We start from the raw sequence: 16,493 nt of genomic DNA on the forward strand, positions 1-16,493 counted from the left end.
GAAATGTTGAAAGATAAACATGAGAATATAAGAAAGCAGAAAAAAAAAAAGAAAAATAGGTAAAAAAAAATATGAAAATATTTGATGAATCTAGGAGATCCAACATTTGCTTAATAGGAGTTTTAGAAAGAGAATATAGAAAAATGAAAGGCGAAAACTATCCAGTAGTACAAAGAAATTTCCTAGAGGACAGATCCTTAAAAAATCTAGCACAATTAAACAACTCTTACCAAAATGCAGCACTGTGAAATTTCACAACATATGGGATAAAGACAATTTCCTAAAATATTTCATAGTTAACAAAACAAGATACCAGGTTACATACATCATAGGATTAAAGATACGGAATATAGAATTAGGAATAAAAACAAAATTGTGCTCCTTAGGAGCAGTGCTAAAAGCTACAAGGCAAGGTGCAATGCCTTAAAAAATGGTTTTACATAATTCTGTTAAGTGTGAAGATGGAAAAGATTTGGAGCACACAAATGGCTTACTTTCCATGATGAATCTTTCCTTTGGAAACTGGTGGAAAGTGTGTTTTAGTAACGTCAAGGAATAAACAAATAAAAAGGGCCAATTTGGAACCCAGAAGGCAAAGAATCCAATACAGGAGACTGGTGAAGAGAAGCCCTCCAAGGAAGACAGTTGTGAACTGGGTACAAAGAACTGCCTAGCACAGTTTGGCATTGGAAGACAGGGTATCAGGAGTCATGGCCGTACGCTAAAAAACAAACTGACATAGTATCTGATTAATTATGCCACAACAGAGAGGCCTTAACATTCAGTGAGTACCTCTGAAAGTTACAGGTGCACAGAGAACTAAGCAAGTAAAAAAAAGACAACTGTTGATTCCAGAAAAAACCCAAAAGGTTATTCAAGAAAAGAATGCTAGTATTATTACTTGGCTTTAGATCAGTAATAATTTATGTAAAAACTATAATGTAAACAGTGACTACTAATGTAACTAAAATAGTGATGTAACAATATTGGGAGAATGGGAGCAAAGTATAAAAGAAAAACAATTAACTTTTCAACTATAGTTACAGTAAGATAAGAGAATCTATCTAAAACTGATCATCAAGAAAAAGCAATCCAAACATGGTATTAAGAAATATAAAGGGGGATCCCTGGGTGGCGCAGCGGTTTGGCGCCTGCCTTTGGCCCAGGGCGCGATCCTGGAGACCCGGGATCGAATCCCACGTCAGGCTCCCGGTGCATGGAGCCTGCTTCTCCCTCTGCCTGTGTCTCTGCCTCTCTCTCTCTCTCTGTGACTATCCTAAATAAATAAATAAAATATTAAAAAAAAAAAAAAGAAATATAAAGGTAAATATCAGGAAAAAACCCCACAGCTACAATGGTTTAAAGGAGGCAGAGGACTACTGTGTTCTGATATGATCTCTTTAGGATTTACTGAATTTTCAAATAATATTTAATAGTTTTGAATTTATTATTCAACAACTTTTATATCGTAAAGATAAAAAATTAATAAACATCATTTTGGTGCAATGTGAATGGAACATCAGAAGGGAACAGGACTTGTGGTAGGGTGACTTTGTTGAGAAGCTGTTTATCTGTGTAGGTAAGCTGACGAAAGTATGAACTAAAGTTGTGGCAGTGGGAACCCAGAGGAGGGAGTAAATTGAAAACCTCCTGTAGAGTTAGATCCCAGGTATGAGGGGATAGTCACAGCAGCAAAGTACTGAGCACTCACTACATGCCAGGCATGTTTCTAAGTATGTTACATGTATTTTCTCAGCTAATCTTCATAATTGGTAGATACTATAATTAACCTCATTTTTTGGATGAGGAAACTGGGGAACAAAGCAGTCAAACAAACGGTCTGTTACTAAGTAGTGGGAGCTAGTATCCAAACTAGGTGGTCTGGCTCCAGAGTCCAAATATTCTCAACTTGCTCCTGAAAAACTCCTCTAAATTCCCGGCTAGGGAGAATATGTGGATGAAGAGGCCACCAAGGAAATATGAAAGGAAATAAAAAGGGGAAAAGACTGCTGGGGAAAAGGATAAATATGTCCACACTGGATATATTAAGTTCTAACTACATGGAAGACATCTGGTGCTAGTTGCAGAGTATTAAGTAATTGGTCTTAGGAGCCTGAGGCTTAAGGCTAGAGAGAAAATGAGACTCAATGAAATGTTAAGTGGTCGAGTTAGAATTACAGAAGAAAGGCAAGCACATAGAAGAGTGCAAAAGACAGAACCTACATTTAAGTTGTGAGAACATAAAGAAGATAGAACCAAACCAAACCAAACCAAACCAAACCAAACCAAAGAGTTGGAGGTAAGAGGAGAGCCAGGAGACAGTAGAGTCACAAAAGCCAGGGAGGTGAGAATCCTAAAATGGAAACAGTCTCTAACAACTACAAATGCTAAGACTGAATAACATGACAGCAGAGAAATATCCTTTCCATCTGGAGATTAGAAAGCATCTTACAATATTTGAGGGAAGAGTTTCAATGGGATGTGGGAACTAAAACTGCAGTGGGTTTGAGGAATGAAGGCAAGGAGGGAGCAGAAACACTGGAGAGTTTGTAAAACGGTCTGGGTGCACTCAAGGAAAAGGAAAGGAAGGTATTACTGTCTTTCACTGCAGGTCTTCTGGTACAATTTGACTTTTAACATTATGCATGTATCCCTTTACTACAAATAAAAAGTAACTAAAAACAGAATGAGGTTTAAAGTTTTGTTAATATCCAACTTGACTTATATTTCAACATCATTCAGGTCATGCAGTCACTCATGGTCAAACAGACTTCCCTTCACCTAAAAAAGTTACCACAGAAAGGAAAGCCATGGAAAGGGTGCTCATCTTACAGCTTGGGTTTTACCTGAGACTCACCACAGACTTTAACAGTTACTTAATCTCATCAGGCTTGCTTCCTCAACTGAGGAGACTATAACAGGTGGTCTCTTCTGATAGAATACTACTATGACCTGTATCCTATGCCACTATCTTCAGTAATAAACCTTTACATTAAAAACAAGTAACAACAAATACCGCCAGCCATCCCTGCCAAACAGTAACTTAATCAGATTGGCTCAGTGTAAAAAAAAAGGAACTTGTGTCATGTTAATGGACTTTGAAAGACTTCTGGTAATTGACAGAAGATTCTGAAGAGAAACAGATACTTTTGAAGCATTTTCAGCAATCTTAGCTTGTATATTCAAGAACAGTTTAATTTTTAAAGGAATAAGCCACCAAAACAACTATATGTTATTTTGAGTAATAAGTCCTATCTGAGAATAGGTAGAAAGGGTGAAATCAATACTTTTAGGATAAATTCCTAAATTTCCACCACAAGGACTTTCAGCTTTATAAGGACAAAGAAAATTTCATTTCTGAGTTCCTGGAAAATATAAGCAAATGCTATTTATCACACACAGCTACAAGCTCTGCATCTACCACTAGGGAAGAGTGTGAATTTGTCATGAACAGATGCAAATAAACAGAAACTAAGAGTAGTGACCCAGAGCTGACCTAAACAAGAAAGTGTGAGGTCTAAGCCAATTTATAATTAGTGTTGTGCCCAAGACTGCAAATCCGAGAAACCACCAAGGAGCCGACACCCATGCAAGCACATGAGGGTTTATTAACAAGCTCGAGCTTGGGTCCAAGTATACCTGACACAGAGGAGCAGGGACTTGGACCCCGAGGCTAAGAGGTGTAGCAGTTTTATAGGGGCCAGTGGCCCATGGGATTGTAACTTACACAGAAAGTTGCACAGTCATGTCGGTCCACACGCAGGTGGCCAATTGAATTACAATTTACCCTACAGTGACCGTTTGAACTAGCCTATCACTCTGGTCAGAATCGATGCACAGGTTTGGCGGGCAAAAGGCAGGGTTTACATTTTTATAAGCCGGTTTCTGGTAAGGGTGTGCTCAGCGGCTTGACTAGGATGGAGGAGTGCCTTAAGTAATTGGGGGTTATACATGAGATGGTGGGTGTAGCACAAAATGGAGTTAGTCCTGCTCTGCTTGTCCAGGGGTAGGGGATTTTTGTTAAATTCCTTGGGTCTCACAATTAGCACACTATAGGCATACAACCCAAGATATGGCTGAGACATCTCAGCAGGCTGGGTAATAGCTTTATGGATCTGTGCCAGGCAAGGCCATCCCATCCTCTACAGAAATAACATTTGGTATACTTCTCTAATTATATGAGCAGACCCCCAATTTAGCAACCCCTCCTATGGAACAAAACACATTAATTCAGGAAAATATATCTGTGGGTTTCTAATGATGGGACAATGAAATAAAGTGGGGGGAAAGTTTTTAAAGTATAAAAGAGGTGTGCCTGAGTGGCTCAGTAGGTTAAGCATCTGTCTTTGGCTCAGGTCATGATCTCAGGGTCCTGGGATCGAGCCCCACATTGGGCTCCCTGCTCAGTGAGGAGTCTGCTCCCTTTCCCTTTGCTAGTCTACCCCTCCCCACTCATGTGCTATCAAATAAAAATCTTTAAAAAAGTATAAAATATATTGCTTACTAATTCAGGAAAGGTTGTGAATTCCAAATAGGTCCAAATAAGACTTCCTAAACAAAAACTAGTTTTAAAAGTTTTTGTGTGAACTTTTATTAGAATGTATCTTAGATACAGAAAAGTACACAAACCCTAAGTGTACATCTTGATAGATTTTTTTACACATCATGTAACTAGCACCCAACACTCAGATTCAGAAAAAGAATATCAAAACGTTAGAAGTTCACCTCCGCCTGTTTCCAGTTACAACTCCACCCAAATTTTTTGACATAATATTAACAGAATTGTATGTGTAGTCTTTTGGATCTAGTTTCCTTCACTCAATTTTATATTAAAAAGAATCAGTCATGAGGATGCATAAGGTTGTAATAAATTTATTATTATTTCTAGTATTTCACTGTATGATTCCTCAATTTATTCATGCATTCTGTTGTTAATGGATACTTGTTGCCACTCTGATGATATTACTAACAGTAGTAAATTGTGACTGTGACTTTTGGTCACAAATGTATGTACACAAATACAGGTAGGCGTTTCTGTTGAAATGGAGTACAATTGCTAGGTCATGGGATATGCATATATATTCATCCTTAGTATATAATGCCAAACATGACATACCAATGCAGTAAATGAAGAATTCTAGTTGTTCCATACTCTTAGCAACACTTGATTTTGTCTTTTTTTCATTTTAGCTATTCTTACCTTTTCTGGTATGTATATGGTAGGAATATATTGTAGTTCTAAATTTCATTTCTTTGAAGATTAATGACTTTGAGAACTTTTAAATATGTTTACTGGCTGTTTAAATAGCCTATTTGTGAAGTGCTTGTTCACGTGTTTTTGTCCATTCTACCGGGCTGTCTGCTTTTTTCTTATTGACTTGTAGAAATTCTTTATTTTAACACTATTTAATTCTGTAGAGAATTTTGCTCTAGAGAGAAATGTTAGCTTTATCACTCATTTATTTGCTGAGACGCAGTCAGAAAAGGCATACGGTCTGTTCATATTCCCTTTGAGTTTTTCTGAGATTTCAAACAAGAAGATAGATCTGTTTACACAAAGGGTTGTCTTTGCATTATCATCATTGAACTATTCTTTATTTTGAAGACACTAAGGAAAATGAATGGAAAGACTCAGCTATTTGCTATTACTTGAAATATGCCATATATTTTTCTAAGGATATTTAAAGTTATGAATTCTGGCTGTATCTTGGGTCCACCTAGGAGCTGGGCTAAAGAAAAGTGTTTCAGGGGCCTTTCAGGAGTCTAAGTACTGGCTATTAACTACTGAGGAGAGGCTATTAGACTCAAAAATCTTTACACAGAGAACACAGGAGAATTAGTAACAGGGACATTTATGAATTAGTACTATCTTATAAATTGGCCTTCAGTTGTAATTCATTGGCTTAAAAATTGTAAAAATAAGCTTTTTAAAAGGAAAGAAAGAATTATTAAATATGTTTACAAATAAGACAATGTGAATTCTAAATAGAGTAAAATAAAGTATTTTTATGAAGAAAATAACTTGATAAATTGATAAATTTATTTGAAAATAAACTTGAAAATAAACTTAATAAATGAAAACTTGATAAATTTCATCCTCTTCTCTAAACAAATATCCCAAAGGTACTTTTTTTAGTTGAGAATCTGAAGATGAAAGAGTTCTGATCAATCTCATTTCCTAAGACAACAGGAACACAGATCAAGCAAACATGTGATAGAGTAACAAAAACAAAAACAAACAAAAACCAAAAAACAAAGACCAAAACCAACCAACCCAGAGTTAGATATTAGAATTCAAAGAACAGAAAACTCAAATATTTTCTTTCACTGTTTAATGAAGTCCTTGAAGAGAAAGGCAGCTCTAAATTCAGAAACATTTAAAATCATAAATAAATGGGATGGATTTGACAACAGATATAAAAATGAAAGGCCCAAGGTGAATTGTGCAAACATATTTGTAACAACTATTAAAAAAAAATGAATCCACAATGTCCTTACCTAAGAAAGTTCGTCTAAATTAACATTAAAAATATTCATATCCAATTGAATGATTGGTCAGAGAACAAAAACACACAACTCCAAGAAGATGAAAGAATTATTACATGCAAACCTGAAAAATATATTACTAGAATTACAAAATACAAGTTGAAATGGCACTTTTATACACTAAATTAGCAAAAACAAACATTATATCTGTGTGTGTGTGTGTGTGTGTGTGTGTGTGTGTGTGTGTATAAATACAGGGATCCCTGGGTGGCGCAGCGGTTTGGCGCCTGCCTTTGGCCCAGGGCGCGATCCTGGAGACCCAGGATCGAATCCCACATCGGGCTCCCAGTGCATGGAGCCTGCTTCTCCCTCTCTGCCTGTGTCTCTGCCTCTCTCTCTCTCTCTCTCTGTGACTATCATAAATAAATAAAAAATAAAAAAAAATACATAAACAGGAAAGAATTATTTGGGGAAAAAGATAAAATGACTAAATTGTTACAATCCTCTGAAAAACAACTAAGTAATATGGTGAGATATAGCTTTATCTGATAATTCTACTTCAGGGAATTTATCCTAAAGAAATAATCCTAAATATTACAAAAAGTTATAGGCATAAAATTGTTTACCTGCAGTGCTATTTACAATATAAAAAACTGGCAATACCTTCAATTTGAAAAAAACTTGGAAGGAGTTAAGCAAAGTATGGCATATTTATTCAGTGGAAATTAAGTACACATTTAAATATGTTAACATGTTAACAGAGACCATCCTATATATATTTCACAGATAAATGTTTATATAATGTTAAGTGAAAAGGCCATTAAAATAATTACTTACCATATACGTAAGTCTAAGTGTGTCTGTGTGTATATATGTATAAACCACCTCATCCCTCCAAAAAGCCTAAGCATAAAAAAAATCCTAGAAGGAAGTATATTAAAATGTTAGAGTTTTATTTGGTGCTGGGGCTGTGAATGACTTTTCTTTCACTATAGTGTTTCTAGTATTCTATAATGAGGACATATTGCTTTAATCATGGGGGAAAAATTAGCATTAAATAATCAAAAAGAGCAGAGAGGGTAGGGTAGCATGCAGAAGCACTCGAAAGTCCTTGGTTTTAAGGCAACACTTACTGTAAACTGTTCAATGTCTCTCTCTAGTCCCACATTTGGCAGATCAGGCATCATATGAGCCACGACTTTGAAACCAGAATCCTTGGCCAAATGGAATGACTCACATACTGCCTTCACAGTGTGGCCCCTGAGGAAAGAAAATTCACTACCTGTTATATAAATAAATGAGCAAGAAAGCTAACACAAGGAACAGAGGGAAAACAATCTCTGAGACGTGTAATAGTAGTTTTATAATGAAGAATAATATGGTTGGGGAATAAAAATCTCAGAAAATCATTTTTATATCTCTAGCTCTGAGAAGGCCTGGAAATAAATCATTTCACTGCTGAGATACTTCTCAGAAATTCCCCATGTACCTACTCAAGGTTCTGACTGTAAATGATTGGGTTAACCAGAGTTAATGTACACTAAAATTATTTGGTTTAGCATCATCAGCCGAAGTAAGCCTACTAATGTAAATATTTAAGTTAAAAAACAAAAATAATGAGCTCAAAACCAAGTAGAAGCAGCCTCTTGTTATGCTCTTTCCTTTAAAAATCTTTTGAAATTATCTGGAGAGAGAGAGAGAGAGAGAGAGAGAGACAGATGAAGAATGACACCTACATACAAAACAGATTGCACTCTGATCGTCTCTAAGGTCGTTAAAAAAGTGAGAAGAGTGGATTTTAGTGACAAGGCATAATCATTTGGGGCCAGCTGGGTAAATCATCTTAACATTCTAGTACCACATTCAAGTATGAAGCAAGCCCTAATAACAGTTTGGAGCTACTAAAAACTGAAGCCCTATGTTAATCCTTTCACCTCTAGGACATTCTTATTCAACACACGCGCCCGCACACACACACACACACACACACACACACACACACACGCACACACATAAATCCTAGAAACATGGATTCCATCCCACTCTGGATGTTCCCATCTATTTCCATTAACCCATTTCCAATTTCTTTTTGCTAATCACTTCCCAATTTATATGAGAGCACATGTAGTTACTCAGTTTATATTTAAATTAATTAAAATGAAAAATCCATTCCCTCAGCTGTGCTATCATATTGGACAGTGCAGGTATAGAACCCTTCAATCATCACAGAATGTTCTTTTGGACAGCTCTGCTCTAAAGCAAACCTTCAATGGTTGTTTCACAAGTATCTAGAACTCAGTACATCCAAAACCAAAACTCACTTTCCCTCTAAGCTTCCCCTACTTCCATTCAGTCACCAAACACTGTTATTCACTTCTTTTCAAGATATCCTTTCTTATTTAAATTAGTGCAAATTATCCTTCCAAAGATATCTAAAATGCAGATATGCTCCTATCACAACTTAGCTCACAGCCTGTCCTCAGATTAAAGCCCAAACTCCCTGTGCATCATTTGGCCATCATGACTTATATCTTTATAGCCTTACCTCTCACCACTCTCCTACCTCATGCTCTACACTCTAACCAAGGTAACCTACTCTGAATCCCCTCAATATGCCATGTGCTCCCATCCTCAGGAGTTTGCTTATATGCTTCTTTCTGCCTGAAATAATCTTTCTCTTCCCCATGTGAAGCATATTCCTCCTGTAAGTCTCAGGTCTGATGTCATTCTTTTCATTTCAGAAAGCTTTCCTATCTTCAAGAGACTCTTCCCATCTCCATGGGTACAACCCTTGATCACTACAGCAGGCCAACCAATGTTTCCAGTTCAGGACTCCCCCTACAAGAGTGCATTCTAAGGTTAATCTTTCTTAAGCCTGGTATCTGTGCAATCCTCTGTGCTCAAATGTATCCAACAGACTGCTAGTACCTAAAGGAAAGACTCCTCCCTCCTTAGCTTGGCATTCTTCTGGTGGTTTCTAAGATGCTGACCAATGAATGTTTCCCTCATTCTCTTTTACTTCCTTCTCTTACTACAGCCCCCCAAAATGTCTGCCCCTCCTGGTAAAATAGCTTTTAAAGTCCAATTGAATGCATACCAACTCCCTGAAGCCTGCTTTTATATCCACAAGCAATGAACTCTGCTGCCTCATAAACACTTGAAATCTCTTTTTTTTTTCTAACTTACCAATTAATCATAAAGTTCCTCATACAGCTACTCTTTCATGTGTGTCTTTTCTCCTCAACTCAGTGATCTATTTCTAGAGTTCTACAAGGGAACTTCATATGGCTCTATCAACCCTTATTTCTATCCTTTCTTACGCTCCCAAATTTCTCAAAGTTTATACCCATTGCTCACCAATCACTCTCTTACTCTGCTAAATGGCATCTGCTTCACAAAGACCAATCTTTTAAATATCCTAATTTCCTTCTTGTTCAAACTCTTCTTGCCTTCTTTCCTGCTTTAGATGACCGAGTTTGAGCCCTGCCTTCTGTTTTCCACATGGGAAAGGCTGTTTATGACAAAAACAGGAAGAGACAAGAGCATGTTTACAGGCTACTGTGAAAAGAACCAGTAGAGAAAAGACTGGAAGTAAGGAAGGGAAAAAGAAATCAAGAGCAGAGATAGAAGGATGACTCTGAAAAGAATACCTATGTCTCTTTCTTTAAGATTGATAGGAAGGAGGAGAGGATGAGTATGAACATAGATATAATCCACGGGAGTAGGAGGAGGCTTGTGTGAAATCATTTGCCCCCATCTTACCTATTGGTGTCTCTGGCCACATCTTCGTAGACACTCTGTACCCCTATCTCCAGCCTTGTGCAGCCATAGGTCAACATGTCACTTAAATGCCGCTTCATACAATAATCTGGTCTGGTCTCGATAGTAATTCCGATACACTTTGTGAGGCTTCTCTCAGAATACCTGCAGAACAAATCTAAAAGTGAAATCTAAAACTTGCCACAGCTTTAGGACATCTGCTCCCATTTAAAGGACTGTCATCTCTAAATCCTTCCAGTATAAGATAGTGGTAAAGAGTGTGGCCTCTGGAGCCAGGCTGTCTGAATTCAAATTCTGGGTTGGCTACTTTCTAACTATGCAAATAGGAATGTTATTAATCTCTCTGTGCTTCGGTTTCATTACCTGCAAAATGAGGCTAACAGGAGCCATACCTCACAGGACTGACATGAGTGAACTGGCACACAGTACTGTTACCATTATCATTATCATTCTCCTCCTCCTGCAGTACGGTGCAACCATAATTTCCCTGAAAGCAGTGATTTCAACTGTGGAAACCCTGACAACCACTTTTCATATACATGAAAACTATCTGCTTTATTTCCCACTCCATATTTACGTCATGTTAAATAAGAGAAAAAAAAGGGGGGAGGAAGATATGTATAATGATCATAGGAATAACTTAGATAAAATGTCTCTATATACACACAAGTCATTCTGACAAGCCTATTAATCTTAGCAATGCTTTATAAAATTTGGCATTGGTTTTCTCTTTCACTAATACCAGGTATTAGTGAGTAACACTTTAGGTTCAAGCTGCTTGAGTTAATGGTTTTACTGCTGGCCAAAAATCCAGAGAAGCAAAAATGACTTGCTAAGGGGGCTGCTGATGTGAGGATACAGGAACTAATATTTACAGAGGCTACTGTGCCAAGTGTTATGCTATACACTCTGTATAAACAGAATGCTTTATCAGCTCTATGATGTATGTCTTATTTCCATTTCACAGATGAAGAAACTGAAGTTTAAAGAGATGAAACAGCTTGTCCAAGAACACAAGAGCTCGTAATATCCAAGTCAGGATTTGAAATTGGGTCCACTTGACTTCCAAACCCTTGCCTTGTTCCAAATTTCACTTCATCACACTGCTTAGACAATTCAGCAAGGGGCATCAGATTTCTCTTTTCAACTCCTCTAACCCTTCTACAACTTTCCCAATTCCTTGGGTGGGTGGGTGGGGGAACACTTATTTTCTTTTTTGCTGTTTAATTTCCTTCCTTTCAAAGAATTTCATAGTAATTTCTTAAAGTATAAAAATCATAAGATTTCCACAATTTTATAACTATTGCTTTAGGTTCACTTCATTAACTGTCAATAAAAGCTGACTTATTCATAACAGTTATTAACAAGGTTAAGAATCAATGAACTGGAGGACTGATTCTGAAATCTTTGATTTTCAACATTCAAACTCTTTTGTACTGTTTAGTACTGTAATAAGGTTTTATACAAGATTACCAGAAGCAACAGGACTAAAAATTAAATAAATGGTCCAAAGTTACTAAAAAGTGAATTTTAAGTAGGAAAAGGGCTCAGATTTTATCAAATCCTGCCTAAAAAAGGATACTAAATTATTAAGGCTTCTTTGCAACAACCAAATCAGAAACTCCCATGCCTCTTGAATATGTGGGAATCAAGAACTGCAGTAATGGAAGTACATAATGCCATGGATAAACATAATTTTCTTCGAATATCAATTATTGTGTTTGGAGAAAATCATATTTAAAAAATTACACTACTCCTATATTATGGAGAAAGTAAATCACATGAAGATTGATTAAAACAAAAGTAGGAAACTCTAAAACTACTGCATTTAAGAAGGTAAATAAAGCATTCCAAAATTGTATCACAAACCTCCCTATTAACTAATAGTTTTATAGAGCCTCCAATATTTCTTAAAAGGGAACTCAGCAGCACAATAGTACCTTGCATCACTGGGGAAAAAACAGAGGATGGGCAACTAACTGTACAATTGGGAATCTGTCGAGAGGAAAGAGAAAATCACCAGCTAACCTTTCTATTGCCCAGATCATGAAAAGCATAGACAAAGAGAGGAAGCTGCTGCAAGGATTATATGGTCTCTTCCTAAATAGATGGAATATAGTATGACAGAGACAAACTTTATTCTCAAGCAATAATTTAACTCCATTTTCAAAAATGTCTTTCTTCTGGAAGTAAATGTCATTACTTTTGTAGAAGAAATGGAGAAATAAAAAAAAATAAAGTTTTTAAAAGCGAACAATTTTATATTTACAAAAACTTTTACCACTATCTTCTTTTCAGAATTGTAGTATCATTTGAAAGGCAATTAAGCAGAAACTCTTAATATGAAAGACAAAACCAATGGGGTATTTTCCTAAAGAACAGAGTATATGTCCATCTTTCCTATAGGATCACTGTGTCTTTATTAGGAATTTTGTTAATGCTACATTTTGTCCTACCATCACTGAGCCTGTCTCTTAATTTAACTGAGGTGTAAGGATATTAATGATTGTTCTTTAATATGCAAATATTTGCATAAAGACTGTCAACTAGTCTAAGTAAAATACGACTTTTGGGTGAAGGTGCCTGCTATAACCATCCGTATCATTTAGGTAGCCATCTAATAGTATTACTCTTCTTTAATACCTACTTCAACTGCCATCCCTTCTGGGGGGCCACAGAATTCTTAAGTTCTTGGGCACCTAGGAATGTGTCAAACATTTTCCAGCCTCTATCTCTTACTTCTAAGAGACCAAGTTGGGATGTACCCAGGTCTTTTGATTCCAATTCCACTGCTCTTTTTGTGATATTACAGACATCTTAAATAAGTCTGGACCCCACAATTGTGGGGCTATGTTAAACATACATGTTTTTGAATGCTGTGGTGGGTATTCCAAGCATAAAAGATGCTAATATGCTCTGCAAAGCCAAATATAACTGAAGCCAATAACTTATGCTGACATCATTTTTTTTAAAGATTTACTTATTAATTCATGAGAGACACAAAGAGAGACAGGCAGAGACACAGAGACACACAGAGAGAAGAAGGCTCCTCGTAGGGAGCCCCATGTGGGACTTGATCCCAGATCTTGGGATCATGCCCTGAGCCGAAGGCAGATGCTCAAACACTAAGCCACCCAGGCATCCCTGACAGCATTTTTTCTATGAGGTTGGAGGGTGTGGGTAGGGTGGGACAATACCTTCAGCATTTGAAAATACAGAAAAACTAAATGCTACCCAACCTTCAAAACATAGCTTAAATACATTTCTCCTCCCATGACATCTTCTCAGAGCCTCTCATAACTTTGTCCTCCCATTCCCAGAAGCACCTTGCCCATAAAATGAATACAGTTTGCCTTGTTATTTGTGGATGTTTATGCATCTAGACAGGAGGCTCCTCGAAGGCAGTAGGATCAAATACATTTAGAGATAACTGCTCAAGGGCTTCAGAACTAAAACCTCTTCTTCAATGTAGAAAAATATAAATATGAAGAATGAATAAATGAATCAGGCATAACTGAAGTTACAAGTCTCTCTTTACTCCCAGAGCAACCTCTAGATAATTCCACTGGTTATCTTTCCTCTTACAAAGAGTCAACCCTAGAAGGTGCCTTGCACTAGACCAAGTATTCAATAGGAAGGATAATACAATAGTTCTTGTCCCAGAGATGCTTAACAATCTAGCTGCAAGTAAAAGACACACAGGTAATATCAAGAACCACTTAAGAACAAGGAATCAGAAGCGGCAGAAACATAAACATATATTATTTCTTTGTTCTATTTATAGAAGGAAAAAAGTAAACTATAAAAGTGGTATCTATCATGACTTACTAACTCCTTGCCTGAGGCATCTCAAGAAAGAGGACACTGAAGGAAGACAGCAAACTACTGTCAAAGTCTCTCTATTATGTTCTGGAAACTGTTTACATGATTCACTCCAGGGAGGCTATGGCATCACAGAACACTTTCCATTGCTATCAATTTGTTACAGTCCTCTTTTAAAACCTCTGTCATTAATAAAGTTGGATGTGTTTTAGTCTAGTCCTGCATGAAATCTCACTAGAGTTCTAGGCCTAAATCCCTGAAAACCTTACAGAACCTTTCCTACATGGACCTCAGCCTGCTCAAATCAAATTACAAAGTAAACAAAAATGGTACATAGATGAAATGTTAATTTCCATTAGTCATAACGTAAAACTCTCTTCTGAATCTACAATCCCAAAATCAGGAAGTAGAATTTACAAAATCCCTGGATAGCCAAATATTTGTTTCAATTGCCAAATAACATCTGGGGTTATTGGTGCAATTCCTCAGTAGTAGCACCACAACACAAATTCTTTTTTTGCTAAAATCGTATCTGTAAAGTATCTCAATAAAATTTCATTCTCTGTACAATGCTGTACTGTGATATTCTAGACTTAAGAATGACCTAGCTGGGTGTTTAATGATTTAGAAATAACACATTCCCCCCCCTTTCCCCTTTATTTTTTGATACAGTGGTCAGGTCTGCTTCTTGGATATTGGTTGTTATGTCAAGGGAGTCTATAAATAAAAGGATCTGCCCAAAATAAACCAAGGAAACAGAAAAAAATAGAATTTGAATTTGTAAATAAGTACAACCTATGAAAAACTAACCTTGTGACTTTTTGGTTTAGAGACTAATCAGGGACCCTTGCTCCCTATCATGCTAGTTGACAAGGTGTAAGATATATATAGGAAATACTACCCATTACATTTTGGGTTTTGATTCTTTAAACAACTGACAAGAATGCTATCAGACAGCTAAAGAACCAACAGCAATGCATTAATTGAAAAGGAAAAAAAAAATCACAATTATTACACATTATTTTAACATTATATTCACATTCAAATTTAAGGGATTATATACATAAATGCATTATAGAAAAGTTGTCATTGTCAGAAAGTGACTGGTAGATGAAAAATAACTTGCAAATACATCTTCTAGATAAACATTCTTATTCCAATAGAAATCGTCAAACTATAGAATGTTAGAGAAAGAAGTAATTTTAGAGATAATCTGGTCCCATCTCCTCATTTTTATAAATGAGGACACTAAAGCACAGAAGACATAAGTGACTTAAACCAGGTAATAATGTAAGATAATCACAGACATAAACGTGGAACCTAACTCTCCTGATTCTTCATGCACAGTTCTTTCCACTGGTTCATTTAAAAACATTTACAATAAATAAATAAATAAATAAATAAATAAATAAATAAATAAAATAAAATAAAATAAAATAAAAACATTTACTTAGTATTCTCTATCCTTAAGGCATTATGCTAGATATAAGGGATCTCTCTTAAAAAGACATTCCCTACTAAAGGAAATAGAAAAAAATGCATTATACAGAATTAGACAATAACATTATTCACAAAAACTATTATTTTTGGCTACTGAAAACCAAACTGAAGGGATGATTAAACTGGTAGATGCAAATATAATTGTATCAATGATTACATTAAATGATAACTGACTAAACCCTCCAACTGAAAGTCAGACAACACCAAAATGAATAAAAACTCAAGACTCCACTATTATAGACTGCTGGCTACAAGAAATCCACTCTCAATATAGAGGCAATATGTGTGGAAAGCAAATGGATGGACAAACTAATACATAGGGCAAACAGTAAGCACATGAAGACTGTAATAAATTTACATCAATTAGAAGAGACTTCAAGACCAGGGATAAACCATATTTCATAATGATAAAAAGCTCATACATCAGGAAAACCCAGAAATCATAAATGTATATATGAACCTAATAACAGATTCTCAAAATAAATGAAAAATTAATACAACCGAAGGGAGAAATAACAGAAAAAAACCCCCAATACTGATCACCTCAATTTAACTAATATTTATAGAATACTACATCTAACAACTGTAGAATACGCATTCTTTCTTTCACCAAGAGAGACCATGTAAACTGTGGTCACAAAATAAATCTCAATTAAAAAGAAATGTTAAAAACCTGGAATCCTGGGTGGCTGTTAGTTAAGTGCCTGACTCTTGATTTTGGCTCAGGTCACTATCTCAGGGATGTGAGACTGAGCATAGTATCAGGCTCCTTGGATACTTTCTCTCTTCTCCCTCTACCCTTCCTCCCCTCTCGCGCATGTGGTTGCACTCTCTCAAATACATAAATAAAAATCTTAAAAAAAAAGAAAACCCAAACCCACACACACAAAAAAAAAAAAACAAGA

At 36.2% G+C, this 16,493-nt stretch overlaps 1 protein-coding gene and 1 long non-coding RNA gene across 2 annotated transcripts in view; one reads left to right on the forward strand and one right to left on the reverse strand.

Annotated features, from left to right (window-relative positions):
• The window catches only part of LOC144295979 (uncharacterized), a 38,158-nt gene extending 26,723 nt beyond the window's left edge, over positions 1 to 11,435 (forward strand). Inside the window, exon 4 of the long non-coding RNA XR_013363125.1 lies at positions 11,234 to 11,435. This is a non-coding gene — a long non-coding RNA (uncharacterized LOC144295979). The remainder of the gene's footprint in view (positions 1 to 11,233) is intronic.
• ELP3 (elongator acetyltransferase complex subunit 3) overlaps positions 1 to 16,493 on the reverse strand; it is a 91,962-nt gene that overhangs the window by 39,985 nt on the left and 35,484 nt on the right. The window contains exons 8-9 of the mRNA XM_077868727.1: positions 10,249 to 10,410; positions 7,620 to 7,746 (exon numbers count right to left, since the gene is read on the reverse strand). Of these exons, the coding sequence (XP_077724853.1) occupies positions 7,620 to 7,746; positions 10,249 to 10,410 (289 nt within the window). The remainder of the gene's footprint in view (positions 1 to 7,619; positions 7,747 to 10,248; positions 10,411 to 16,493) is intronic.

The sequence above is a fragment of the Canis aureus genome, chromosome 24, assembly GCF_053574225.1.
Source record: "Canis aureus isolate CA01 chromosome 24, VMU_Caureus_v.1.0, whole genome shotgun sequence".
Classification (NCBI taxonomy): Eukaryota; Metazoa; Chordata; class Mammalia; order Carnivora; family Canidae; genus Canis; species Canis aureus.